The sequence below is a fragment of the Melopsittacus undulatus genome, chromosome 20 (genome assembly GCF_012275295.1).
Source record: "Melopsittacus undulatus isolate bMelUnd1 chromosome 20, bMelUnd1.mat.Z, whole genome shotgun sequence".
Lineage (NCBI taxonomy): Eukaryota > Metazoa > Chordata > Aves > Psittaciformes > Psittaculidae > Melopsittacus > Melopsittacus undulatus.
The window spans coordinates 82,793-110,267 of NC_047546.1; the positions used below are offsets into that span (position 1 = coordinate 82,793).

General features: G+C 56.2%; 2 protein-coding genes across 21 annotated transcripts; both read left to right on the forward strand.

Moving 5' to 3' along the window:
• The first annotated feature begins 36 nt into the window (after positions 1-36).
• On the forward strand, positions 37-23,592 carry UBAP2L (ubiquitin associated protein 2 like). Of its 16 annotated transcripts, none has more exons than XM_034071130.1 (29): positions 37-124; positions 2,713-2,842; positions 3,285-3,362; positions 3,695-3,805; positions 4,406-4,574; positions 4,836-4,931; positions 5,630-5,675; positions 5,882-5,988; positions 7,353-7,433; positions 10,629-10,681; positions 11,913-11,998; positions 12,327-12,498; positions 13,030-13,231; positions 13,514-13,791; positions 14,022-14,194; positions 15,153-15,345; positions 15,875-15,929; positions 16,360-16,534; positions 16,738-16,810; positions 17,399-17,594; positions 17,682-17,770; positions 18,479-18,532; positions 19,114-19,195; positions 20,171-20,388; positions 20,477-20,582; positions 21,629-21,696; positions 21,905-22,102; positions 22,500-22,550; positions 22,969-23,592. In XM_034071130.1, exons 2-29 carry the CDS (start codon positions 2,753-2,755, stop codon positions 23,062-23,064), a joined length of 3,396 nt encoding a protein of 1,131 aa, XP_033927021.1. In that variant the 5' UTR covers positions 37-124; positions 2,713-2,752; the 3' UTR covers positions 23,065-23,592. The 16 variants fall into 16 exon arrangements, with proteins under 16 accessions (XP_033927021.1, XP_033927027.1, XP_033927024.1 ...); XM_034071136.1 differs by having other exon boundaries at positions 22,515-22,550; XM_034071133.1 differs by having other exon boundaries at positions 18,485-18,532.
• A 341-nt stretch (positions 23,593-23,933) lies between these two features.
• HAX1 (HCLS1 associated protein X-1) lies at positions 23,934-27,087 on the forward strand. Of its 5 annotated transcripts, none has more exons than XM_034071150.1 (7): positions 23,934-24,146; positions 24,764-25,031; positions 25,894-25,936; positions 26,010-26,134; positions 26,499-26,649; positions 26,722-26,863; positions 26,973-27,087. In XM_034071150.1, the coding sequence occupies exons 1-6, from the start codon at positions 24,094-24,096 to the stop codon at positions 26,835-26,837; spliced, it is 756 nt and encodes a 251-aa protein (XP_033927041.1). In that variant the 5' UTR covers positions 23,934-24,093; the 3' UTR covers positions 26,838-26,863; positions 26,973-27,087. The 5 variants fall into 5 exon arrangements, with proteins under 5 accessions (XP_033927041.1, XP_033927042.1, XP_033927040.1 ...); XM_034071151.1 differs by having other exon boundaries at positions 26,743-26,863; XM_034071149.1 differs by having other exon boundaries at positions 26,499-26,867.
• Positions 27,088-27,475: the final 388 nt, after the last annotated feature.

A 27,475-nucleotide genomic window follows, 5' to 3' on the forward strand; every position in this document is an offset into this window, starting at 1 on the left:
CTCTCACGGTGCCGGTCTGGCCCCGCCCCGTGTCGGTTCCGTGTGTGCCCCCCCCCCCACCAAGCGCCCTCGTCACGTGATGGGGGCGGGCGCCGCTGGTAGTTGTCAGTGTGGTGAGACCCAGGTAAAGTTGCTGCGCGGCGGCGGCCCCGGTACCCCCCGGTACCCCCCGGTACCCCCCGGTAACCCCCCGTAACCCCCGGTACCCCCCCCTCGGTGCCCCCCCCCCCCTCCGCTGCCGCCGCACACCCCCCCCGCCGCCCCGGGCCCCGCCGCCGCCGGGCCCGACCTCCGGGCCGCTCGCGGCCTAGCGGGCCCGTCCGGAGCCGGGGCCTGGCGTACCGCGCGGCCGCCGCAGGTGAGGGAGGGCGGGCGGGAGGCGGCGAGCGGAGCTGTGCGGGTGTGGGGGGGGAATGGCGGCCGCGGCCATGAGGGCGGAAGCGGCCCTCGCCCGCCCGGCTCTGGGGCCCGGCCCTCCGCCGCGGGGGCTCCGCACGGGCCTCGCCGCGTCCCTCGGGCCGCTCCCCCGTTGTGTGTCCGGGGCCTGCGCTCACCCACGGCCGCGGCTCGGGGCCTGCAGCGCCCCCGGGGCCCGCCCGGCCCTGCCGCACGAACAATGGGAGCCGCGCAGCGCTCCCGGCCCACGCCGGTTCGGAGGCCGCGGGGGGGGAGCCCCGGACCCTGCCCCGGTGCAGGCACCGCGGGTGCGGCTCGGGGGGTGCTCCGGGTGTCGGTACATGCCCATCCCCGGCCTGGCAATGAGCGGGTGTTGGTGCTGCAGGAGCCCCTTCAAGCGCTGTGCTCCCCTGCAGGCCTGGGAGCCTCAGGTTTGTGCATGGGTCATGGAGCAGTGTCAGAGGTACCGGTTGTGTGAGCAGAGAGGGGAACCCGAGGCTGGGATGTGCTGGGGTAGGGATGTGAGCACTGGAGCCTGGTGCCAAAGCTGTAACTGACCTGACGATTCCAATAAAATGAACAGTTTGTGATGTTTTTGTATCACCTCTTTTTCCGGAGCCTCCCGTTCCCAGCAGCTGAGCCTCCCTCTGGATGCTGTAGGCCGACAGGAAGAGGGGGAGCAGCAGAGCTCATCGCTCTCCCCTGCAGCTGCTGGGAAGGAAAAGATGCTGTAACCTGTAGCTGGGAATCTTCCCTGAATCCCATAGGAACAGGTTTCCTCTTGCCTTGGGGCTGCTTTAACACCGTTTCTCTGCTGTGACTCGGTTGTCCGGGGCTGGAGGTGCCCTTTTCGCTTGCCTCCCTCTGTGCACAGATGTGGCTTTGCTCTTTAAAGCAAGGTCAGACACTGAAGGCTGCTTGGAAGCTGTGAGCTCTGCTCAGGGCCAGGGCAGGAGGCAGCAGAGCCAAGGGCTGCAGTGAGACGTGGCCTGTGAGCTGTACCACAGTGACCCCAGTAGCAGCCTGGATGCGGTGTGGGGGTTTGCCCATTGCACCAGGCTCAGCACTGGTGATGCTGCTGGTTTTGGGGCTGGGTTTTCCTCTGCGTGTTAAGCAAGCACCGTTTCCTCGTGCCAGGGATGCAGCTGTTGAGAGCATGGCAGAGCTCTCCAACAGGGCCTAGGTGCTGCCCAAAGGTTGGGGGCAGGAGACTTGCTGGTGCTGTATCCTATTGAAATCCCAGATGGAGTTACTGCAACTTGTTTGTGCCTGGAACACTTAGGACTGGAAGAGATGTAGCAGTGGAGAGTGGAAAGCAATCCCAAGGGGAAGCAGCCTGAGTGGAGGCTGCTTGGCCTTGGGTGAAGCCCAGGCTGGATGCTGTTCCTCAGCAGGCAGACAGTGTGGGTCACTGCCCCGCTCAGAGACCTTGGTGCTGTAGGGCTGGCAGGTGATGGTTTGTGTTCCATGGGGCATGGCTGGCCCTGAACAGGAGCGCTTGAGGTGCTGCAGGATGCTGCAGGCCCTGCAAGCTTGCCTGCCATGTTGGTGTTTGCAAGCAGCGGTTCAGGTTCACTTGGGTTTCCTCCTGCTCTGACTCTCTTTGGGGCTCCTTCCCCTGTGCCAAGCATCTGCTGCAGCAGCAGCCCCTGGAGCAGATCCTGCTGCTCTGGAGTGAGGTCTGCAGCTTGGTAACAGAGCCCAGAAGGGTGCAGTTTGTGAGTATTGAGGTTTCAGGGCCTTGCAAGTAGCATGGGATGCCAGGTGCTATAGGATGTGTATGGCAGGCAGGTGAAACTGCTCAGGGCTGATCCCATCCTAAGCATCTGGGTTGGGCTCTTCCTGCGAGGCTCCAGGAGCTTTGGCCACCCTGTTCCTGAACCCCTCTGGGATGGCTCCAGCAGCTCCCAGCAGTGTTACCGGCACCATCCCACAAACCCATAGCACCACTTACTGCTGCAGTGCTGTTCTCCCCCTGCCCTGCTTTAAGGCAAGAAAGGAGAAGGGGAAGTGGCTGCTGATGAGGCTGTGAGATGTTAGAGCTGTTCTCAAGCATTCCTTACTCCAGTTGACCCACAAGCATTTTGTGCCCTGGCCGTGGCCAGTCCATACCTGCTCCCAGCCTTGCTCACCTGAGTGCAGGTGAGGTGGTGGTGGTGAAGCCTCCACAGGTGCCAGTTCTGTACTGGGCAGGTGGCAATGGGGAGGGAGGGAGGGCACTGGGATGGCTTTGCTGCCTGCCTTGCCCATGCTGTGGTTCATTCTTGTGTGTGGGGTTTCTAACTGTGTTCTCTCTTCTCCCCTGCCCCACCACAGAGTTCTACCTTGTAAATACTGTTATTTGTATATACTGTAAATGATGACATCGGTGGGCACTAACCGAGCCCGGGGGAACTGGGAGCAGACACAGACACAGAGCCAGACACAGCACAAGCAGCGGCCCCAGGTAAGGGCAGCAGCCATGGAAAGCAGTTAGCTTGGAGGTGGAGCCCTGGCACCTCTGCTTGGGCCCTGTGCAGCTGGCAGAGCTGGGCAGCCACTGATGGGGGGGTTCCACATGGGTGTCTCTGAGCTGAGCTTTGGGGTTGTTTCCATCTGCCCATTCCCTCTTCCCTTGAATGAGCTGCAGTGGGTCTCTGTTGTGGTGGGGCTCAGGTCTGCCTCAGAACGGAGGCAGTTTAGGTGGTGAGTCCCTTTCTTCTGGACTCTCCTCACTCCTCTTCCATCTCTTTTCCTCTGAAGCTTTCCTCTTTCTGCCCCTTGTTCACGCCTCATCACCCCATGGATTCCTTCCCAGGGACCTCAGGGGAGCAGAGTGCTCTTTGGAAGGAAGGGCTGTTGGAAAGGTGCTGCTCTAATGCTGCTCTCTCTGCATTTCCTTTCTTCAGGCCACTGCAGAACAGATCCGACTTGCACAGATGATTTCAGACCACAATGACGCTGACTTTGAGGAGAAGGTGAAACAAGTGAGTGTGGCAAGTGAGGATGAGCCCTTGCAGGGAGCCAGAGTCAATGGTGGCTGCCTGGGGGAGGTGGGAGGGACTCAGCTGCCTGCTCCCTGACTTTCCTTGGACAGACTTCCATGGGATGCAGGGAATGGTGTTATCCCAAGAAAAGGGATTGGAGCTGGTTGTGGTCCAGTTCCAGCTGCAGTTACTTCTCATTGGGGGCACATAATTCAGTTGTGAAGGCTGCAGGAGGCAGGAGGATTTCTGCTTTGGGATCCATAAGAGATCCATAAAGACTTGGTATGGCCTTGGTTCGAAACGTGCTGACCGTGGTGGTGTCTCCTCTACAGCTGATTGACATCACAGGCAAGAACCAGGACGAGTGTGTGATTGCTCTGCATGACTGCAATGGAGATGTTAACAGAGCCATCAACGTGCTGCTGGAGGGCAATCCGGACACGGTGAGATTGGGTTCTGTAGGTCTGGTGAGGCCTCATTCAGGGTCACTGTGTATATGAAGGCAAGACAAAGAGTCCTGGCTAGATAGCAAGAGCCAGAATGAGTGACTAGTTCCACAAGTAGCATTGAAATGGGATTGTGTCCCAGCTTCTCAATGCTGCTCTCTGTAGGCTTGCCCAGAACACGAGTGTGGCCAGCAGGCCCAAAAGAATGGAGGGGAAAATGCAATAAGTCCTATTCCTTTTCAATCCAAGCACTTTGACAGAGGTACAGTAGCATCTGTGTAAGCTTCCATGCTGCTGTGAGTATGGTTTAGTAAATCTGTGCAGGAAGAGAGTAACTCATGTCCCATTACCTCAGGCTGTGTGACAGTCAGCCGTAAGAAAGCTTTCCTTGAAGGAAAAAGCTGTGCTGTGTGCAGGCTGATAGACCCTTCAAAACAAAGAGAAACTGGGCTTTTCCTGGAGATCCTTGTTGTATCTGTAGCAAGTTTAAGAGGTGTGTAAGGACACGTGTGTATTCACATAGTGCATTGCTCAAACCGTGAGTAACTGCCTGTGTCGAGCAAAGTGTGAGTAACTTCCTTCTCCTCTGCAAACCAGCATTCCTGGGAGATGGTCGGGAAGAAGAAGGGTGTCTCGGGACAGAAGGAGAGCGGCCAGACAGAACCCAGTGAAGAGAGCAAAGAGAACCGGGAGAGGGAGCGGGATTTCAGCAGACGACGTGGAGGGCCCCCAAGACGGGGCCGTGGTACCAGCCGTGGCAGAGAGTGTATGGACCTGCCCTTTCCTAACACCCCTCAGTGGCACGGGTGGAGGGGACCTTTGGGGTCACCCAGAGGCACTTTGTGCTACATGAAAGCTGCTTGGGCATCCTTGTGTGTGTGAGATGTCTGATGCTTCCCTGACTGGGATGATTCCTTGGGTGATACCCTCAATGCCATCAGCTTAAATAATAGACATGATGGGAGCTTTGGTCTGGTCTGGAATCCTCCCTAAATCCTGACATTCTTTGCATTGTTGTGTGTTGCAGTTCGGGGCCAGGAGAATGGACTGGACGGTGGTAAGAGTGGAGGATCTTCTGGAAGAGGCACGGAAAGAGGGAGGCGGGGACGTGGCCGAGGCCGAGGTACACATGGGATTTGAGGTCAGAGGGGATGGGAGACAAGAGTTACATCAGTGTGGCTATCATGAGGTTTGAAAGGCTTTCTTGTGGGAGGAGGTGCCAAACTGAAACCAAGCACTTGATTTCGCTGTTCTTTGGTTGCACTCCTGGCCTGCATGTCACTGCCCATCTTAAGTGTGCTAGAAGCAGTATCTACTTCTTCCATCCCATCCCTGGAGTTGGGAGAAGATAGGGCCACTTTGTATAGAAGTGAGAAGTTAAACCCTAAGGTGACTGTTGGGCAGATGGGCCAGCTGCTTGTTAGCACCACAACCTGGCTCCTCATTCTTGCCTGTGTTCCTGAGCACCCTTCCTGTGCAAACACTTGGCTTGGGCTTTAAATACTCGGTAGCAGAAACTCATTTTTCCACCAAATCTGGGCTGCTGAGGACACCCACTGCAGAAATCAGGACCTGGGGCCATTGCTTGTGGTTTGTGTCAGCTGGAAACCTTATCTGAACTCATGCATCCCTAAATCCTACTGCTGAGGAGCTGAGGTCATCCCTGGCCATATAGAGACGCTGCTGGAAATGCCAACAAGCAGGGAAGATCCTCACCACTTGCATGTTGTGGGGGTCAGCACACCAGATGTTGTTCACCTGCTGCTTTCCCAGTGATGCAGAGCCAAGGGAGATGCTCAGCAGTGTGTGTGTGTTTTACAGGTGGCTCTGGAAGGCGAGGGGGAAGATTTTCTGCCCAAGGCATGGGGTAAGTTTCACTGTACAAAGCACAGCAAAGATATGAGTCTTTGTGCATCAGTTGTGGTCCCTTTGTTAATAAAGCCAAAACTTGAGTGCGGAATGGCTGGTGCAGCTGCAGCAGCCCTCTGCTGAGAGCTCAGAGCTGTGCTATGGGCTGAATGCAATCAGGTGCTTGGGAAGAGGGAGTAAAAGCTTCCATCCTCTTACTTCCAGAACCTTCAACCCAGCCGACTATGCCGAGCCTGCGGGCACTGATGAGAGCTACAGCAACAGCAACACATGGAACAACACGGGCAGCTTTGAGCCAGATGATGGCACAAGTAAGTGCTCTTCACACATTGGCTTGTGGTTAGGTGGTGAGTGGACTTTGTGTCCATCCAGTTGCACTGAGGAGGTTCTGGCAGCTCTTTGGCTCAGGAAGACAGGGTTGTTGGTTCAGAGGTGGGTTTCAGTGATGCTGTTTCTTTGCACCCTGAGGTGCCTTTGCATCTGTTGGGGTGACCACGTTGGAATTTGGGAGCTGGATGATTGTTCTCACGTGAGTTACAAAGTGTAGTGTAATAAAGACAGGAAGTTCTCCTGATACCCTGTGTGTCCCCCAGATTATGGGATGGGGAGCATCCTCTCATGCTCAGCCAGCTGGAGTGTGAGACCTCACAGAAAGCTGGTTGAAAAGACCTCTTCATTGCTTCCCTGTTTGAAGCAAAGCAGTTTGTGAGCACAGATCTACTCTGGCACGTTCCCTTGCCCTGGAAAAATGGTACTCTTTGTCCCAAGTATGCCCACTGTTGTGAGGTACAAGTGAACTCCAGGTTTGCAATGTGCTAACTGGACAGTCGCAAAGGACAGTCCTTAGTTGTAAGTAGTCAGCTTGGGGTTTGAGGAGGTTTGGGGTTTGTTGCTTTTTATGGAGCAGTCTTGCACAAACTATTTTTCCATGAGTTTGGAGCATTCAAGTAAATAGCACTTACCCATTGTAAGAGGCTTTCACAATAGAATTCATGTTGCTTTAGGCCACTTTATTTCTTGTAATTACTGCAAAACTGATAGGTTTGGAAAGAGACAGAATCCCAGCCTGGTTTGGGTTGGAAAGGACCTTAAGCTCATCCAGTTCCAACCCCCTGAGCAGGCAGGGACACCTCACACTAGATGTGTTGCCCAAGGCTCTGTCCAACCTGGCCTTGAACACTGCCAGGGATGGAGCATTGACCACTTCTTTTGGTGAGCTGTGCCAGTGCCTCAGCACCCTGTAAATGATACTGTAAAGGGAGCTGTAAAACCAGAGGCAGTGGTGCAGGCATGAGGCAAGGGCGATGGGTGCACTTGGTTTGGGAGGAAGAAGGGATGGGAGCAAATGAGCTCCATGTGCTGGAAGTGTAACCAGTGTGAGCAGCCTCTTGTGAGGTTGGCTTTGGTTTTGTGTTGGTGCTCAGTGGAATTAGAGCATGGCTGGGGGGACTGGGGAGATCTCTGATGGAACAGCTCCGACTCGCTGTGTTCTCCAATGGAACTGACCCTGTGGGGTCTTGTGGTGTCCGTTTCCATAGCCAAGGGCATCTCTTGGCAGTGCCAGTATCCCCAGTACAGTGTGAGCAGTGCACACAGGCGGTGGAGCTCCCCTGCCCTTCTGGGAGCCACAATTTCACTCGTTGTCTGTCTTTTTGTCTTGTTTTGTTTTTTGTTGTTTCAGGACTTGATTTCATTGGGGGTGAGGGGGCAAATTATCCCCGAAAATATGACACTGCTCCTGGTACGATACCTCCAGGTGCATCAACTGCCCCGGATACTTCTCCTTTATAGCTTGTTTCAAACCCAAACCGCAGATATCTGTGGATGTATCATCCTCCTCTCTCTTCACTTGCTGATTTTAATGACTATTTGACGTTTGTTCCGACTGCTTCTACTAATGCTGACACCTGGAATGTAAAGGGGGAGAGGTTAACCCAAATTCGGGGGGGATTTAGGTACATTTTAACTTCAGCCACTGCTTCTCAGTACCCAGAGCAGCTCCGTGTCCACAGCGCTGATGACAGAGCATCACCCACCAAAGGGAGGAGGCATGAGGCAGCTTAGCCCTGTTCTCTTTGTCTCACATTCAGAAAACTACAGCTTGCTCTTGTCCCTGTGCCATTTGGTTCTGCAGCCACTGCTCCACTGCCCTCCCCACTGTGCCTCTGCTCAGGGACAGACACTGCTGCAAGGGGAATTGCTCTGGTTAAAGCAGCTATCTCAGCACTTTGCCTCTGCTTAGGGCTGCCTCTGGGGGACCCATGTGCTTGCTGGCTGCTTTGGCATGCTCTTGCTGCTGTTCTTCCTCCAAGCAGACCTGCCCTGCACTTGAAGATGACAGTGGATTTGGAGGTGACCAGGATGCTTAATGGCAAAGCTGTTCAGTGCCTGTCTGCTTTCTTTCCTGCTCTTGCACTTTTATGGAATCATAGGATAGTTAGGGTTGAAAAGGACCTTGAGATCATCTAGTTCCATCCCTCTACCATGGGCAGGGATGCCTCGCACTAGACCCTGTCACCCAAGGCTCTGTCCAACCTGGCCTTGAGCACTGCTAGGGATGGAGCATTCACAGCTTCCTTGGGCAACCCATTCCAGTGCCTCAGCACCCTCACAAGGGTGGTTCCTCCTTATGTCCAACCTGAACTTCCCCTGTTTAACTTTGAACCCATCACCCCTTGTCCTATCACTACAGTCCCTGATGAAGCATCCCTCTCCATTATCCTTCTAAGCCCCTTTCATGCCTTATGAAGAGGAAAGACATCTATAAGATAATCTGGTTTGCCTTATAGCCACCAAATCTCATCAGTGCCCATAAGAAGGCCAAACCCACGTTGGACTAATGTCTCCTCCCTGAAAGCTGAGGTCTGGAACTCAAGGCTAAAGGCCCTTCTGGAGGAACAGGTCAAGACAGAAGGAGGAGTGTTGAGGCTGGGAAGTCTTGTAGGGTCCCACAGGCTGCCATACTTGAAGTGCTGCTGTTGCTTTGGAGCATCTCCTGGTCCTCAGCTCTGGGTTAATGTTTAACAGGGGCAGGCAGCACAAGGCCATCTGCTCCAGCACTGCCTTTATGCTTCTGCCAGGCTTGGCCTTTGTTTGGATTTGCATTCCTTTGAGGTGCAAAGTGTGGGATTTGGTTGGTCACCCTTCAGGCCAGAGCAGGGAGCAGGTATCCAGTCACTGAGATAGCAGCAGAGCACTCCCTGGGCCCAGCAAGGAGCAAGCCGATTGCTCATCTCCCAGTTTACAATGAAGAGATATGGACTGGGGAGGAGGGATATCATTAACCCACAATGGGATTTCTTCAGTACATTTGTAATTGCAAATGCCTTTGGACTTTTCCCCCCTTTCCCTGGTTGGAGATGCTTATGGACTAGCTGCCCTTGGAAGGGCTTCCTGAAAGCAGAGAGGAGGGATTGCAGTTGAGAAGGTGACACTTCCAGAGTGCTGGTAGGAGAGTCAGGATGCTGCTTGTGTTGCAGCTCTCCCCTTTGGAAGAGCCTGCCTCAGTGTCTTTAGAAGCCTAAACCCACAGTGCTGCTTAGGAAGCCCTATGGAACGGTTCTGGCACATCCTGGTTCAGTGAAGGGCTTCAGTTCTCCATCTGTCCATTGGTGTGCAGGGAGCACGAGCCATGCTGGATAGGTGTCCAGGACTCAGGAAGCAGACTTGCCAGGAAAGCCCCATCAATGGCTGCTCTTCATCTGCAGGATTCCCTTCTGCTTTTCATGCTGCTTTGTTGGGTTTCTCCTTTGCCCCATGCAAGCAAGGCTACGAGAGCCCTGTGTCCTGTTCCTGCATGCACGTACTCTTCTTGGGGCAGTTCTGCTTTCTTCCTGCTCTCCCCTGCCACTGACCCAGCTGCTTCCAGCTCCCACTTCACCTCTTAGGTAAGGGCTGAGCTGGGAGGACCTTGCTGTGAAGGAGCCATCCCCCAGCTGCTGTAAGGGGCAGACTGTGCCTGTAGCCTTCTGGTTCCTCACCTGCTGTGTTCTGATGCTTGCAGCTTGTGAAAGGGCTGATGTCAACTTGTTCTGTCCTTGGACCCGTCTCCAGGTTAACCCTGCTGCTGGTGGGGAGTGCTGAGCTGCTTGCAGGGCCTAAAAACGAGTTACCCAAAGCAGGGCTGTCAAATGCTTCTTTGCCCTCCTCCCAGCCCAAACTGTGGCTTGTAATGCAAGAGATCTGGGTGTCACCATGGAGGATCCAAAGGACTGTGGTTCAAGTGTACTGGAAGGGAGGGACAGAACAAGTTGAAAACACAGCCAGGCAATCGCTTGTGTTCCTGGTGACGTTTGCTCTCTGATGAACTGTGCTGGGCTGGATTGTGGATGAAACCTCCTGCTTTTCTTCCTGAGGTTTTAAGCTACTTCCTTGGAGCAGATCCCTGAACTCAGTCAGAAAACATGGGAATTGTGTAGTCCCTTTGGTTCTTCCTGATTCACCTTTGTCTGTGCACAGGGGGGAAGGTGAAGCCTGGGAATGGTTCGGTTGTCCCTGGGGTGTACAGGAACACAAAGTACAGTGGGTGGTGAGTCCTTCCCCACGGCCAGTGAAGGAGATGCTCTGTCTGAGCTGCTGGGGTAACACGAACTGCTCGTGGGTGCACAAACTTGCAGCTCCTGCAATACAAAGGGAACTCAGGAACATGGCACCAAGAGGTTGGGGGCAATGCCAGGGCTTCCTGAAGCTCAGCTTCCCCTTTTGGTGTTGGGGTGCGTGTTAATGCCGAGCTGCCAGCCCAGGGGTCCCTCTCTTTCAGCCCAAGCAAGGCAGAGGCGATGCCATCACAGAGCCTTGCCCATGAATTGTGGGTTGGAGTAAACTGCTTTGTGGTGCCTGGTTGGCAATTAGAAATGCTCTCAGCTGCTTGCAAAGCTCCCCAGTGCTTCCCTGCCTTGTGGAGGGAGGGCTTTGCTGCGTGCATAACTTCTCCCTGTTGTTACCCTTGTAGGTGCTTGGAGGGCAGCGACAGAAGAATGGGGCACGGAGGACTGGAATGAAGATGTAGGTATACTGCAGGCTCCTTTCCTCCCCGCGGCTGCTGACGTGTGCATACAGCAATGAGGAACACAAAGCTCAGCCTCCCCAAACTGTGGGCATAGCCCAAGACAGGCTCCCACTTTCAGGAGCTGTGATGAGTGATAAGACATGCCTGCTTCAGCAGTAGATGTGTGGTAGAGCTTGGCATAGGAGCCCAAGACAGGAAGGGATCTGCTGGGGCATCAAGTGTGGTCCTCTCATGTCCTGAATGATGTATTTCTTCCATAAGCTGGCCTGACTCCACGCAGGATTCTTGCTCCAGTGCAGTGGCACTTGGAGCAGGTTTGATCCACACCCTGACTTGCTCTTTGTTCTCTACCTGGCTTCTGCAGGGGAGAACAGACACTGTTCACAGCTGCTTTCAATGCTTCTGTGTCCATTTCTCCTGAAATGGGCTTCAGTCCCTCTCTGAATCAAGGCAGAGCAGCAGCTCTTGCAGATGGGAGCAGGCTTGGGTGTTAGTATTAGTTTCACAGGTTCACTTTTTGCTAATGCTACAGAATGAGCAAGGAGAAAAGCCTTTTGCTATCCAGGCACTGTCTGAAGGGCTCCTGCTGTGTTTGGAGACACGAGCACCTTCCCTGTCTGTTCAGTCAGGTCTCTGCTTGAAGAGAGCCTTTGATAGCCCTTCTTGCCTTCAGTGTGTGTGCTGTGCTCCCAGGGGTTCCTGCCTTTGGTTTTAAGCTCCTGCAGTTTAGCTGCTGGCAGCTCCTGGGTCTGGAATCAAAGCTGTTCATACCCAGCGATGTTCCGGGTCACTAAACCTCTTCATTGAGTGTTGAGCAATGTTCCTTTTCCTTCCATAACTGCGGTAGTTGGTGCTCAGAACATCCAGGTGAGGCCAGGATGATGGGAAGCCCACAGGGGTCTGTTTTCTTTGACGTCTTCAGCATTGCTTGCCCCTACCTGTGCAGTGGGGTTTGCAGCTCAGTGCTGTCAGTTCAGAGCAGTCCTAGTGGCTCTATGACCTACAGCACATTTAGGTCAGGAGGTGTTTTGCCACTGGCAGGTGATTTGTGCACTTGCCTGAAAAGAAATAGAAGCTGCTTCTGATGGGAGCCAAATGTTAGAGTTGAAGTCTCAACATTTGCATCTCTTGACTGTTTCTGTGGCTCAAACACTTCTGTGCTTTACTTGGATTCCCAAGGTATTGTCCTCAATGGTTGGATTCTTTTTCCCCTTTTCTGTCTTTCAGCTGTCTGAGACAAAGATCTTCACTGCCTCCAATGTGTCTTCAGTGCCTCTGCCTGCTGAGAATGTGACAATCACAGCTGGACAGAGGTGAGTGTCCATGGCAATGCTCTTTATGTGGCACACAGAGACCAGAGCCATTTGCCATCTCAGACTAACCCTTGCCAACTGGCTAAAATGCAGCAGCTCTCACTAAGATGAGATGGATTTAAGTGGCAAAGTTGAGTTAGGAGTTCCTGGGTCTTAATCCTGGGTTGGAGTTTTCCTATGCTCTGTCCTGAGGCTGCTCCTGGTGCAGATCCATGCACTTTGTCAAGGCTGTAACTTAGGAGGCCGAAGGCAGAGTTCTGCTGCAGTGGAAGGGCAGGGTGGGCAGAGCTTGTGTTCACCTCAATGGGTATCTCCCTTCTTTACCCAGAATTGATCTGGCCGTCCTGCTGGGAAAGACACCCTCTTCTATGGAAAATGAGTCTCCAAACCTGGAGTCATCCCAGGCTCCATCCCTGGCCCAGCCGCTGGTTTTCAGCAATTCCAAGCAGAGTGCTATATCCCAGCCTGCCTCTGGGAACTCCTTCTCCCACCACAGCATGGTAAGGAAGTGTCTTGGGGATGTATGGGTTTCCCAGATGTGCTCTCTGCATTCAGGTAGAAGGAGGGAGGCATTGGATGTGTGTCAGGAATGGGCACTGTGCAGGTGCTGCTCTGTGTAACTTAAGCCAAAGGAACAGCAGCTGTGCACTCACTGAGGAGAATTCAGGAAGGCTTTTCCAAGCCCAGCTCTCCTGGTGGTTGTCTTTAGTGCCACCAAATGCATGGGAATAACTTAGGGCATCTTTAAAGAGCCCTTCCTTTGTCAGCCTCCATGAAACGTCATGATCTGGGCACTAGGTAAGTGCCCCAGCCCTCCCATGTAAGAAAGGCTGTGAGAGAAGTACAAGCTCTCCTTGCCAGCCGTGTCTGTGTGCATCTAGAGCATTGAGCTGAGGGGTACAGTGTGGGTGCAGTGTGCACCCAGTGAGGTACAGCAGGAGTACAGAGTGTCCAGGCCTATGCTGGGAGATGGATCTGTCCTCTGAGCCAAGGGAGACACTGACTTTGTTCCTGCCTTGCTGCAATTGCAGGTGAGCATGCTGGGGAAAGGGTTTGGAGATGTCGGGGAGGCCAAAGGCAGCAGTACCACAGGTTCCCAGTTCCTGGAGCAGTTCAAGACAGCCCAGGCTCTGGCTCAGCTGGCTGCTCAACACACCCAGCCTGCTGGGAGCACCACTGCTTCTTCCTGGGACATGGGATCTACTCCGCAGACCTCGTCTCTGGTGCAGTATGGTAAGGAACAGTGTGGCTCCCCAAAGGAGCCTTAGATGGAGATAAGGAGCAATCCCTTCCCCAGAGGGTGCTCAGGCATTGGACCAGGCTGCAGGCACCGTCCCTGCAAGGGTTCACACAGTGGAGATGAGGCCTCAGTGCCATGGGGCAGGGCTGGGGTAAGGCTTGGACTGGATGAGCTGAAAGGGCTTTTCCAAGCTGTTGATGCTCTGGAGTGTCAGAAGTTGATGTAGTTTGAAGGAAACAAACCCCCCCTAACTCCTCTCTTGTCTCCCCTGGTAGATCTCAAGAACCCAGCAGACTCCTCCGTGCATAGCCCCTTCACCAAGCGTCAGGCCTTCACCTCAACTTCCACCATGATCGAAGTGTTCATGCAGGAGAAGCAGCCTGTGGTGACTGCCTCCACGACCGTGCCGGCGCCCTCCTCCTCCCCACTGCCCAGCAAAGCCAACCCTGTCCCTCAGATGTCCCCAGGCTCCTCGGACAACCAGTCATCCAGTCCCCAGCCAGCTCAGCAGAAGCTGAAGCAGCAAAAGAAAAAGGCATCATTAACATCAAAGGTGGGATGGATGGTGGGGAAGGAGATGTTGTGTCCAGAACAATCCATGGGGGTTGGGCTTGGCCTTGCTGTTGTTGGGAAGTTGGGCTGGTGATGGAGAAAGCTGCCCTGCCTGGGTTGAACAGGGTTGATACAGATGATGCAAGCCTGGAATGAAATGGGGATGCTAAAGTCATTCTCTGTGCTGATCCCAAAGGGTGACTGGTCCTTTCTGCTGTTCTCTCCTTGCAGATTCCTGCCCTTGCAGTGGAAATGCCTGGCTCAGCAGATATCTCAGGGCTCAACCTGCAGTTTGGGGCATTGCAGTTTGGTTCCGAGCCTGTTCTTGCGGAGTATGAATCAACACCCACAACAAGTGCTGCTGTGAGCCAGGCTCAGAGCAGCCTGTACACCAGCACAGCGAGGTGAGGGCTGGGCACGAGGAAGGGAACATGAATCCCAGCTTTGGTCCCATAGACTGCAGTTGTGCTGCATGCTAGTAGACCCTTTCTGACCGTGCTGTGGTCACAAAGGGGGGACAATGTATGCAAAAGCAAAGCCCAAGTCACCAGCAGACTCATTCAGGCAGCTCTGTGACTGATTGACCTGTGGTACTTGCACAGAAAGCAGGTGTTTCTGCTGCAGTTAACTGTACTGCTGGAAACACAGGGGAAGAATCCCCAGTGCGACTGTTCCTTGGCCCTGGAGGACAGATTCCTACTTCTATCCTGCTTTTTGCCTGGCAAATCAGGGGATGGGAGCGACAGAACAAGGGGTGATGGGCTCAGACTGAAACAGGCGAAGTTTGGGTTAGATATAAGGTACAAGTTCTTCCCTGTGAGGGTGCTGAGGCGCTGGCATCGAGGTGCCCAAAGGAGTGGTAAATGCCCCATCCCTGGCAGTGCTCAAGGCCAGGTTGGACAGAGCCTTGGGTGACCTGGTGTCCCTTGAGGGAACTGTCCCTGCCCATGGCAGGGGCTTGGAACTGAGTGATCTTAATGCCCTTTCCAACCCAAACTGTTCTAGGATTCTATGATCCTATGAGCCTGTGACACAGCAGAGTAGGTGTAGCTATGATGATAACACCTTTCCAAAGCAAAGCCCTCTATTGGGCCAGTCCCTTGTGTGCTCGGCCTGAGTGGTGGCAGCTCCTGACATGTCACCTAGAGCCCAGAAGTGTGGGAGCTGCAGCAAGATGCCACCATCCTTCCATGGCCCTTGCCCCTGGGTATGTCTCAGGGCTTTGCTGCTTTGTGTGGTGCTTTTATGCTTGCTTGGGACTCTTCATTTTGAAGGTTGGGATGGAGCCTCCAGGATGAGCAGCTTCCAGCAGGGCTGTGCTGGAGAGAAACATTAACTCTTGTTGTTTGGTTTCTTCCTCAGCAGTGAATCTTCATCCACAGTTTCGTCCAATCAAAGCCAAGAGTCTGGTTACCAGAGCAGCACAATGCAGACAGCAACATTTACCTCCCAGAACAGTGCTCAGGGACCACTGTATGAGCAGAGATCCACCCAGACGAGGCGATACCCAAATTCCATCTCCTCCTCGCCCCAGAAAGATCTGCCCCAGGCTAAGGTAGGCAAAGAGCTTTGCTCACGCTTTGTGCTGAGTAAGCACAGTGTGTGAAGCTAAGTGATGTATGGAGTGGTTCTGTGATCCTCCAAACCTCACCACATGGCTTCTGAGAGCTGCCTTCTAGCTGCTACCAGAGCCCTCAGCTATGGGACTTCCCTGGGGCTGGGCCAGTGGGGTTAACAGTGGTTCAGCTGATAGCAGACAATGTGTCCTGTCATGCATTATTACCTTGTGCAGCGTGGCATTCAGGCTGAGGATTTAGTTTTGGTTTAAGGATGCTGTTCCTGCATGCTGCACACACATTCAGTAGGAGCAGTTTTGGTTCAGGGATCTTGAGCCAATGTGGCTAACAGCAGCAGAGGAACTTGCCCTCCTTGCTCAAATATGCACTTGGGGGTCTTGCTGGTTGAGCCTGGGACAGACCCCACACAGTGTGGTGACATGAGAGTGGGGGGGAGCTAGCACTAGACCTGCCTCAGGATAAAGAGCTGCAATGCCCAGTCAGTGCTCTTTCTCTCTTCTTCCTCAGAATGGTTTCAGTTCTGTACAACCCACGCCATTACAAACCACCCAGGCTGTCGAAGGTAAGAGCCTCTCAGTGCTGTGGGTGTCCTGAACCTCTTGTACTGCTCAGATCCTTTGCTTTGGAAAGAAAGCTTTATCTGCACTAGCAGCAAGTCTGCTTCCTGCTGGACTAATTGCTGCCACTCGGATTATTTCCTGGCCTTGAGATGTGCAGCTTTCAGCTGATGGATCCCTGAGGTCCATGCTGAGTCACTCCCTGGTGGTAATAGTTTGCTCTCTGTGGAAGGGACCTCATCTGAAGGTCTTCAGGCTCTTTGCAGAGCTGATGGCAGTGCTGGGGTAAAGCGAGAAGTACAACACAGTTGTGCTGTCACAAGGGTGTAACTGGCTGGTAGCAGTGAGGGGAGCCCCACATCTCTCTGCTTTGCTGATCCTCACCATTGCATTGCCTTCCAGGAGCTGTTGCTAATGCAGACCCTTTGTTGGCAGGTGCTACAGGCCCCACAGTGAAATCAGATTCCCCCTCTGCTCCCAGCATCACACCTCTCAATGATGGGGTGTCTGCATCCTCGTTGCTGACCACAGCCAGCCAACACTCGACAGCTCTGAGCAGCCTGAGCCACAGTGAGGAGCTCCCCAGTACGACCAGTGCCCAGCTCAGCAGGTGAGCAAGCAGGGCAAGTGGCTTTCTGGAGCAAAAGAACTAGAAGCAGGGATCTAGAGCAGGCAGCAGGGTCTGTCTCATGCAGTAGGGAAGATGGACAGAAACCATCCCATCTGAGTAGGTGCAGAATGGTATCTGGGCTGGTGCTGCCAATGGTGACTCTCATCCTTTGGCTTGACAACCTTTTATTCCTCCTTCCACAGTACGTTACCCACCCAGCAGAACAGTCTGTCCTCATCCACCTCCTCTGGGCGAACGTCAACCTCAACTCTTCTGGTGAGTCTGGGTGTGCTCTAGGGCTGGGTACCCCCACTGGCACAGGGCCTGCAGCTGTGACAAGAGCTGCCAGGCTGTTGGTTGTTGTGCTGGAGGTCAGATGTTGTATGGTGAGGACAGGGGGTTGTGTCAGAGCACTGGCTGTGCACCTCTGTCTCGAGGCTTTTGATACCTTGCCTGTGTCAGGCATAACATCAGCTGCCTCTGGGCCTGTAGCAGCTCTTGCATGTGCTGCAGAGTTGCAGGCAGGTGTCAGAGTAAACTGGCAGCTGCTGCAGTAAGTAAACTGGAGCTCCTTCAGTGCAGTGTCCCTGGGCATTGGCTTCTGCAGCAGTGTCAGCCTCTTGCCAGAGACGTGGTGCTCAGCCCTGCTTCAGCAGACAGACATGCTGGGACACAGGCTTGGAACAATGAGGGCTTGGCTGCTGGCAGGACCTTGGCCTTAAGCCACATGCAAAGCAGGTTTCTTTGTAGCCTGCAGCAGCCAAGTTCATGGCAGGCTCTCAGAATGCCAGGGTGCAGGCAGTGCCCTGCAGTGTGTCTGCCCTCTGCTCCTGCTCCCCTGACTCTTCTCCCTTCCTTCCCTAGCACACAAGTGTGGAGAGTGAAGCAAGCCTCCATTCTTCTGCTAGCACTTTCTCCACCTCCTCCAGCACAGTGTCAGCCGCCCCACCAGTCGTAAGCGTCTCCTCCAGCCTCAGCAGTGTCAGCAGCCTGGGCCTCAGCCTCAGCAGTAACTCCACAGTGACAGCCTCGACTCGCAGCTCCGTTGCAACAACATCAGGTGTGCTGGGTTCTGAGCAGGAGGAGGGATGGGGACAATGAGAGGCAACTTCTGCTCTTTGCCTCACTGGGACCTTCCTTTTTCCAGGAAAAGCCCCTCCCAATCTCCCTCCTGGAGTCCCACCGTTGTTGCCTAATCCATACATCATGGCTCCAGGGCTGCTACATGCCTATCCGGTGAGTGGGACAGCCAGCTCTTTGCAGTCATGCCATGCCATGCCACTGGATCCCTCCTAGCTCTGTCTTCAGCTAGCAGGGAGGGAGGTAGAGAAACAAAACCAGCAGCACAGAAGGACTGCCTTGGATGGGAGGAGTCTGGACCTGCTGTGTTCCATAAAACCTGCATGTTTTCCATAGTAACAGAGGAAATCCATGTAGCTATGGGGTAAACGTCTGTAATTCTGGTCACCTCAGAGCAGATTCTGTGTCTGCCTCTTCTCTACAGCCCTCCCCATCCTTTGGGGAGCAACAGCCTTTGGTCAGAGCACAGCTCAGGAAGGTGTGCAGCTGTATTAGCAACACGGCATACCAAGGCCACACAGTCAGAACAAGGGTGGCAATTGCCACAGAATCACAACCCTTTTGTGAAGATAAGGACAGATTTGGGGTTGGAATAATCTCTAGAGGAACAGTGTCAGTGCCTTTGTGGTCTGGAGCACTGTTCTGGGTGGTGGTGCTCACTCCTCATTTGAGCAGCACATAAAAGGCTTCTTGGCAGCATCAGTCTGGTGGTGGTGGATGCTGCCTGCCTGCACCTGGGTAATTGTGTAGCCTCTGCTCATCTGCTTCTGGCTCTTTCTCACATTTATCTAAATGCTTAATCTAAAATGGGGTAAGTGGCTTTATCTACTCTGTCCCTAATGTCATCTCCTGCTCTTTTTCTAGCCACAGGTGTATGGATATGATGACTTGCAAATGCTCCAGACAAGGTTCCCATTGGTGAGTACAGGGACATGCTGCTTCCACTGATGCTGCTGCTTTGGCTGTGCAGGCAGGTCAGGCTGTGAGGCAGGTGCTGAATGGATGCTCCTGTGCAGTAGTGAGGAGTTACTCAGCTGCTCCTTTGCATTGGGGGGGTTAGGAGCACTGGTTGGTCACACTGCTGGTGGGACTGGGGAATGTGGAGCTAGAACACTGTTCTGCCTGCCGGTGGTGCAATGAGCTGTTGTAGGGACTTGCCTCTGAGCCTTGAAAGGGGCAGTGACTAACTAATGGGACTGGGTTTATCAAGCAATGCCACATGTGTCCCTCGTGCTGCGGAGGGGAAAGTCCAGGCACTTCAGGACTTGCATACCAGTAGACCTTATCTGGTTGTCCTAATAGCGCTAATAGCCAGATGAGGGGGATGGTGCATGCTAGAAAGAAGCTGGGGTTGCTGTAGCTGTGCTCAGCTTCCATGTGGCTGATGGAACTGCAGTACTCCAACATGGTTTATAGTCCAGAAATTCCTCGTTTCCAAAAGATCTTGCATTGCATCTTGGGGCTGAGCTCATCAAACCTCTTTGGTTTTTATCCATCAGGATTACTACAGCATCCCATTCCCTACACCCACCACCCCACTGACTGGAAGAGATGGCAGCCTGAGCAGCAATCCGTACTCTGGTAAGGAAAAAGCCTCTCCTTGCATATCCTGTCTGGTGTTTGTGCTGCTGGTTCCTGGTTTCTTGGTTCTCTCCCAGCCTCCGTAGGTGCATTTCCTCACACTGCAGGGCTCCAGTGGGCAGAGCTTGGGCTGAGCTTTCAGGGGCTTTAGGAACTGTTGCACTCCATGAATGGATCTTTTCCCAGCACCACTTCTCCCTCCCTGCTTCAGCAGGAGCTTGGTTGTGCAGAAGTGCTTGTGCTCAACACACTGAGGCTGAGATGCCCAGCTCGGGGTGCAGCACTGCTGCATGTGTAACTTACCACCTTTGTGCCCATACTGGACTCACCTGGGAGCTGGTAATTCACTGTCTCGCTGTGTGAGGGTGTTTGCATGGAGGAGCCAAGCAGGGCCTCATAAAGAGCAGCCAAGAGAGCTTCCCAGAGCCCTGCACCCAAGCCCTCAGGCAATGCCCAGCCTGGGAAGGGAGATACCTGAGTCCTGTGTGAGCTGCTGGGCCCTGTTTGATTCAGGCCACCAGGGAGAGAGAAGGAGGTGTGAGCCCTGATGTAAATAGGGGCCATTCACACATCCTCAACTGGAGATACTCTGCTCTTCATTGAAGAGTCCTTTGCAGGTAGGAGAGAGCCCCCAGGCTGCTGGTTCTGGAGGGAGCTGAGTTGTGTTCAAGGCTGCTGCTGGCTCAGGAGAGCTCCAGCATCTGAGCTGCGTTGTGGTTTATCCAGTACCAGATCACAGGCTCAGGTCAGGCAGTGAGCACTGCAGCTGCTTTGGGCTTCCCTTCCCCTCTGAAGTCCTCCTCTCAGGGATGAGGACAGTGGTTAACAGCTCATCAGTGTGTGAGAGTCTGAGGGCTGAACCCTTAGCAGCTGTAGGATGGGGATTGCTTCAGTTGCTGTTGATCAGAAGGTGGGTCCCGTTTGGGCTGAGCTGCAGTTCAGGAGTCTCCTTCAATCCCTTCTCCTGTATTCCAGGTGACTTAACCAAATTTGGCCGTGGTGATGCCTCTTCCCCTGCTCCGGCAACGACTCTGGCCCAGCCCCAGCAGAGCCAGACCCAGACCCACCACACCACGCAGCAGACGTTCCTGAACCCGGCGCTGCCTCCTGGCTACAGTTACACCAGTCTGCCCTACTACACAGGGGTACCAGGGCTCCCCAGCACCTTCCAGTATGGGCCCGCCGTGTTCCCTGTGAGTTCTGCAGGGCAGGCAATGGGAGCTGGGCAGGAGGGGCAGTTCAGAGAGGGCTCTCCTTACTCTGCTGCTCTCCCTCCTGTAGGTTGCTCCTACCTCTTCCAAGCAGCATGGTGTGAATGTCAGCGTCAATGCATCAGCAGCCCCTTTTCAGCAGCCCAGTGGCTATGGCTCTCACGGATACAGCACTGGTAAGAGACCAGCACCAACCACAGCAGCAGGCACTGACAGTTCCCAGGCTCTCTGGTCATCTAAGGGGACTGCTGTCCTGCTGCCTCCAGCAGGATGGGAGGAAAATGGCCATGGTGCAACCCCCAGGGAACGTGATTCTCCTTGGAAAGGCCCAGGCTTGTTCTGCATCCAGGTCTGGAGCAGGTTGGAGGAGTGCAGAGCACTCTGTGCCTAGCGGTTGAATGAGTTGGGCCTTACACTTCTAGCAGGGGCTTTCCTTCTCTTTCCTGCCTGTCTGTGCTCAATAGAACAGTCATTGCCCAAGTTGGAGCCTGGAGCTGGATTGCCTCCTGTGTTGGGCAGATCCATGCTTCCTAGAGAAGTGTCCTTGATTCAGAGATTGAGGAGGTCATGAACCTGCCACTTGGCTCAGTACTGGTGTCACTGGTCAATGTCTGCCTGGGCTTGGGTCCCTCTTCCAGCCTTTAAATCCTGGGGTGATTTGTTCACTATGTTAGAGCCCTTCAAGACACAGTTTTCCCTTTGCAAAGCTACTTCAGCTCTGTCCCAACTGGTGCTGAGGCTTCCAAACCTCTTTCATTTCAACACCTTTCCTGGGCCTTCAATGCCTGCTGAGGCTTTCCTCTGTCCCACCACCTTTGAAAACACAGGCTGTGTGCCAGTGGTGCCAGCTGCTGCACCAGCTGGCCCAGCCCACAGCCGAGTCCCCTGTACATGCAGTTGCCTCTTTGACACCCAAGGAGCTCTCTTGCTGCTGTGCTACATGCTGGGAGCTTTTCTCCTCTGTCTGCTGCATCCCCTACAGAGTTGCTGTTTTCTGGGCCCTTCAAGAACATGCATTTCTCTGGGTGGCAGCAGGAGGCATTCACAAACTGCTCATGTCCACAGTAAACTGCCACTGGTACAGGCCCTTTGCAGCTTGGCCTTGCCAAAACCCTCTGCCCAGGATGCGTCTGTCTCTAGCCTTCCCTGGCTGCAAGGCATTGAGCTCTCCACCACCTCATGCTGCTGTTAGCATCACTCACTCACCTTTCCTTCTTGCCAGGTGTATCTGTGACATCCAGTAACACAGGAGTGCCGGACATCTCGGGCTCTGTCTACTCCAAAACTCAGGTTAGTGTCTGCAGTGTGCTCAGGGAAGCAATGAGCTCTCTTGCCCTTGGAGCAGCCAGCAGGGGAGAGGGGAAAGGCCCTTCCAACCTAGGCCAGCTCCAAGCCCAGCAGGAGCCATAGGTTTTGCTGCACACACTGGGACTGGTGGAGCTGGGAAGGGGACACCCCTCACCCATCCCTTACCCCATCCATGGCCTCTCCTCCTCAGCAATCCTTCGAGAAGCAGGGATTTCACACTGGAACCCCGGCAGCCTCCTTCAACCTGCCTTCAGCGCTGGGCAGCGGCGGCCCCATCAACCCTGCGACGGCAGCAGCCTACCCCCCGACCCCGTTCATGCACATCCTGACCCCCCATCAGCAGCCCCACTCGCAGATCCTCCACCACCACCTGCAGCAGGACGGGCAGGTGAGTGCCCCCCCCCAGCCCCCTTTGCTGGTGTCTCCTAGGGCTTTCCCCCCCCTCTCCCTCCCTCCCTTCACGCCCCGCGACGGACACACGTGAACACGCGTGACGGGCACACGCTCACACCTGCACATACACACAGATGAGGTGAGGAAGGTTCGGGGTGTGCCCTACTCGGGGGGGCCCCGGCACAGCCCCCTTGCTGCCAGGCTGCACCAGGTAGGGTTGGGATGTGCCCCCTCACGCAGACAGGCCTGGTCTGCCCTGAGCTCCCCTTCAGGCCAGCAGCAGAGGGGTGACTTGCCACAGCCACGAGCCCATCGTAGCTTTCAGGTCTAACCGTGGATTTCTATTGTCATAGTTTGTCCCTTTATTTTTACATATCCTGGTACTGCAACAGCTTCCATATTTGCAGATGATACTGTGCTGCCAACGCCAGCAGGAAGATCAGGTAATGAACCTCTCTGATAATGCATTGCACTTGCCCTGGGGTCTCCCCCTGCCCCTAAGGCCCCCCAGGCTCACGTAGCCCCTTCCTTCTCCCCCGTTGGCCCTTGGAGGCGAGGACAGAGGCCCTCAGGCAGTATGTGCACACACACACACCCGCGGGCACAGACACACACCCCCTGCTCCAACCCTTTCCCCTCCTCCCTGCCCTGCAGCCCCCCCAGGGCCACAGGGACCCTCTGTGCTCCTGCTCTGCTGTGGTGCTGCTCCGGAGGCTCCTGCGGCTGCTGCGGCTCTGGGAACACCGTGTGGGACTGGCAGCACCCGTGGCTCAGCACCCTGCAGAGCAGCCTGGGCTTGGGACCCCAGAGTGGGGCAGTGCCCATTCCCCTCCCCATAACCACCCCCTTCTCCTCCCGCAGAGCGGCTCCGGCCAGCGCAGCCAAGGCAGCTCCATCCCCCAGAAATCCCAGGCCAACAAGTCTGCCTACAACAGCTACAGCTGGGGAGCCAACTGAGGCCGGGGCCACCCTGGCCCCCCACTCGCTTCTGGAAGAGCATCCCACCGAGCCTGACGCCGAAGGGTCCTGGGGAGGAGTGGTTGGTGGTGGGGCAGCCCCCAGCCCCCAGCCGGGCTCAGCAGCCGCCTCCTCTGTCTTCAGCCACCTTTTCCTCTTGTATGTAATATAGAATTTGTATTTTTTTCTTGGTTTTCTCCTTTTTTTGTTGGTTTTTTCCTCCCCTCTCTCTGCATTCAGCCTCCGAACCGTTTGCCGTAGGGGCCTTCATTGGTTTTGACTCCTTTCTTTCCTCCCCCTCCACCTCCTGCTGCCCCCCAGCACCTGTCGGATCCAAAGGAGTGGAAGCTGCGAGTCGCCTACAGCAACCCCCCCCTTATTATTAGGAACTAAGCTCAGTAATTGATATGAACAGCATTGTAAGATGAATTAGTTGAAGTGGTTTTTTTTTGGTTTTTTTTTTGTACCGTGTTCTAAATTTAATGGATAAATGTGTCTTGTATATAAAAACAAAAACCCCACCACGTCCTCCATGTCTCTCATTTCCTCGCTCTCCCTTTGCTGCCCCGGAGTGGGTGTTCTGCACCTCCCCAGTTACTTTTGCCCCCCCCCCTTTGCACGCTGTAAGTACCTTCTGCTTTTGGGCTCCAGGTCGGGGTTTTTGGTTGTTTTCTATGCAGTCAGGTCTTGTCTTTTTCAGTTCCAAACGCAGCCCCTGCGCGGGGGGCGCTTCACTAAAGAGAATAAAGATCACAGAGTCATGTGTGCATCGTTTCCTCCCTCCCTTCCCTGCCTGGCTCCGGCTCTCTGGGCCACGGAGCCGCTTGTCCTGCCTCCCCTTCCCCGGTCTATAGCTCCCTTTGGGGTCCCCCTTGTCCGTGCCCCGGTCCCGGCTCCGCTGCGGATGGGGAGCGGAGCCCGGTGGGATGCGGGAGGGCAGCGCTGGGGCCGGGGCTTAGGACCCGGCGGCTCCCCCGGCGCTGCGCGACAGCCGGCGGCGCTTTACGGCAGCGCGACGAGGAGGCCGCCATGAGCTTCTCGGATGTGTTCCGGGGCTTCTTCGGGTTCCCGGGGCCGCGGAGGTACCGGATAAACCCCCCCCGTTAACCCGGACCCCGTTAACCCGGACCCCGTTAACCCCCGGCCCTCGTTAACCCCCGGTCCCCGTTAACCCGGACCCCGTTAACCCGGACCCCGTTAACCCGGACCCCGTTAACCCCCGGCCCTCGTTAACCCCCGGTCCCCGTTAACCCGGACCCCGTTAACCCGGACCCCGTTAACCCCCCCCCGGTCCCCGTTAACCCGGACCCCGTTAACCCCCGGCTCCCGTTAACCCGGACCCCGTTAACCCCCCCTCGGCCCTCGTTAACCCGGATCCCGTTAACCCCCGGCCCTCGTTAACCCGGACCCCGTTAACCCCCCCTCGGCCCCCGTTAACCCGGACCCCGTTAACCCGGACCCCGTTAACCCGGACCCCGTTAACCCCCCACCCCGGCTCCCGTTAGCCCGGCCTCCGTTAACCCTGCCCGGCGGCCCCCGTTAACCCCCCCCCGGTCCCCGTTAACCCGGATCCCGTTAACTTCCGGCCCCCGTTAACCCGGATCCCGTTAACCCCCCCCGCCAGGCCCCGTTAACCCCCCCCCCGGTCCCCGTTAACCCCCGTCCCGGTCGCTCTGCGCTCAGCTCCCTGGTCCCGCAGGCCCCGGGACCCTCTCTTCGGCTCCGCGGCGTGGGACGATGATGATGATGGAGACGAGGACGAGGAAGGCTCCTCCGTACCGGTGCCGGTGCCCCCGCCGCGCTCCGGGCCCCTCGAGCAGCTCTTCCGGGACATGGGGGAGCTCCTGGCGCTGTTCGGTGGCACCGGGGCCGGGTCTGGGCTCCCGCTGCCCCCTCCGGAGCCGGGACCGCTGCGGGACTCGATGCTGAAGCACCCGGAGAGCCGGAGCTGGAGCCCGAGCCCTGCGGTGAGTGCGGCTCCACCGGCCCCGTCCGGCTGCAGGCACCACTGAACCGGGTCCCGGTGTCACCGGAGCTCCCTTTGCCTTGCAGCTGCACCGGCTCCGGTGTCACCGGTGCTCTCATTGCCTTGCAGCTGCACTAGGCTCCGGTGTCACCGGTGCTCTCTTTGCCTTGCAGCTGGACCGGCTCCGGTGTCACCGGTGCACTCATTGCCTTGCAGCTGCACCGGCCCCGGTGTCACCGGTGTGCTCATTGCCTTGCAGCTGCACCAGGCTCCAGTGTCACCGGTGCACTCATTGCCTTGCAGCTGCACTAGGCTCCGGTGTCACCGGTGTGTGCTTTGCCTTGCAGCTGCACCGGCTCCGGTATCACCGGTGCTCTCTTTGCCCTGCAGCTGCACCGGCTCCGGTGTCACCGGTGCTCTCATTGCCTTGCAGCTGCACCGGCCCCGGTGTCACCGGTGTGTGCTTTGCCTTGCAGCTGCACCGGCTCCGGTGTCACCGGTGCTCTCTTTGCCTTGCAGCTGCACCGGCCCCGGTGTCACCGGTGCTCTCTTTGCCCTGCAGCTGTACCGGCTCCGGTGTCACCGGTGCTCTCATTGCCTTGCAGCTGTACCGGCCCCGGTGTCACCGGTGCTCTCATTGCCTTGCAGCTGCACCGGCCCCGGTGTCACCGGTGCTCTCATTGCCTTGCAGCTGCACCGGCTCCGGTGTCACTGGTGCTCTCATTGCCTTGCAGCTGCACCGGCTCCGGTGTCACCGGTGCTCTCATTGCCTTGCAGCTGCACCGGCCCCGGTGTCACCGGTGTGCTCATTGCCTTGCAGCTGGACCGGCTCCGGTGTCACCGGTGCTCTCTTTGCCTTGCAGCTGGACCGGTCCCCGGCCACCCCCGGCCTCAAGGCAGACCAGGGTGGGTGCCACAGGCTCCATGTGCCCCTGGCTCCCCTGCCCCTCACCGCAGCCTCACGTCTGCCCCTCCGCAGACCTGGACTCGGAGGTGTCGGCCGCAGGGCTCGGGCCTGTCCTGCGAGGGGAGCTCCGGGATCACCGGGATCATCACCGGTACTTCCAGAGCGTGTCCGTCACCAGAGTCACCCTGCCCGATGGGGTGAGTGCCCCGGGGGCAGCGGGGCCGGGACCGGGGGTCGGTGCTGCCCCACACCGTGCAGGACAGCAGGGGCTGGGGCTGGGGCTGGGGCTCAGGGCTCAGGCCTCAGAGCTCAGGCCTCAGTGCTCAGGGCTCAGGATCAGGATCAGGATCAGGATCAGGGCTCAGTGCTCAGGGCTCAGGGCTCAGGACTCGCTGCTGCTCCATGCAGGCAGTGGAGGAGCGCCGCACGGTGCAGGACAGCAGGGGCTGGGGCTCAGAGCTCAGGCTCAGGATCAGGCTCAGGGCTCAGGCTCAGGCTCAGAGCTCAGGCTCAGTCTCAGGCTCAGGCTCAGTGCTCAGAGCTCACTGCTGCTCCATGCAGGCAGTGGAGGAGCGCCGCACGGTCCAGGACAGCCATGGTCGCAGGGAGACAACGGTGACTCGCCACAGGGGGGACCAGACCTTCACCAGCACCATCACCGAGGACGGGCAGAGCAGAGACCACCGGGAGGAGCTGCTGCGGGTGGATGATGGTGAGTGGGGCACTGAGCAGGGTGTGTGGGGCAGGGCAGGGCCCCAGGAACCAGCTCCTCCTGCTCTCCCAGGGCAGCCGGTGCCGTTCACAGGTACCCGGACACCAGATGATCTCCAGCCTCCCACCATGAGGGATCCATCCTCTGTGCTGGGCAGCATCTTCCGACGCTGGTTCTCAGGCTGGTAACTGTGCCCAGCCTGGCTGAGCACCCTGTAGGTGTGATGGGTGGGGGGGACCACGGGGTCCCCAGGACCATGGGGATGGGGGGATGGATGGGGGACACCGGCAGCAGCCTCTTCTCACCGCCTGTTCCTGTTCCAGATGGATCACATCCTGCTGGGAGCTGGTGTCAGGAGCTGCTCATCTTCTGTGGAAACACCTCTTGTGGGGCTGAGTGTGCACATGTGTACAGAGAAATAAAGTCTATTTATGCTAATGGTGCCAGGCTCCTTCAGGCCAGAAGCAATGCAGAGGAGCCCTCCATGTGCAGCAGTGATGGGCTCTGTTCCTATCCCTGCCCACCCTCTCTGCTCTCCTGTGTCCCTCTCAAGGGCCCAGCCCAGGGCCCCTTCCAAGGCTTCTTCATTCCCCTTCGTGAAGCAGGGATGGGGCAGGGAAAGGCAGAGCTCCTGGAGCACATCCTAGAGCAGCCCCTGTCACCTGCGGGGGCTCTGCCCCTATGGGGCCAGGCTGCTGTCCCCAGCCCCATGCAGAACTCTGCTCCCTGCGAGGCGGCTCCGTGAGCTGTGGGTCTGATTGGTGTAAAGTCTGCACATTATCACCCAGCACCAGAGCTTATAAACGTGGCTGGGGCAGAGCTCAGG

What these genes read in the sequence shown, in the direction of transcription:
- UBAP2L (XM_034071130.1), top strand. Translation starts at nt 2,753, where the DNA reads ATGATGACATCGGTGGGCACTAACCGAGCCCGGGGGAACTGGGAGCAG. An exon ending in CTCTCACGGATACAGCACTG is followed by an intron (nt 20,583 to 21,628) that starts GTAAGAGACCAG and finishes CCTTCTTGCCAG; the next exon opens with GTGTATCTGTGACATCCAGT. An exon ending in ACCTGCAGCAGGACGGGCAG is followed by an intron (nt 22,103 to 22,499) that starts GTGAGTGCCCCC and finishes GTACTGCAACAG; the next exon opens with CTTCCATATTTGCAGATGAT.
- HAX1 (XM_034071149.1), top strand. Translation starts at nt 24,094, where the DNA reads ATGAGCTTCTCGGATGTGTTCCGGGGCTTCTTCGGGTTCCCGGGGCCG. An exon ending in GGGTTCCCGGGGCCGCGGAG is followed by an intron (nt 24,147 to 24,763) that starts GTACCGGATAAA and finishes CTGGTCCCGCAG; the next exon opens with GCCCCGGGACCCTCTCTTCG. An exon ending in GCTGGAGCCCGAGCCCTGCG is followed by an intron (nt 25,032 to 25,893) that starts GTGAGTGCGGCT and finishes TTTGCCTTGCAG; the next exon opens with CTGGACCGGTCCCCGGCCAC.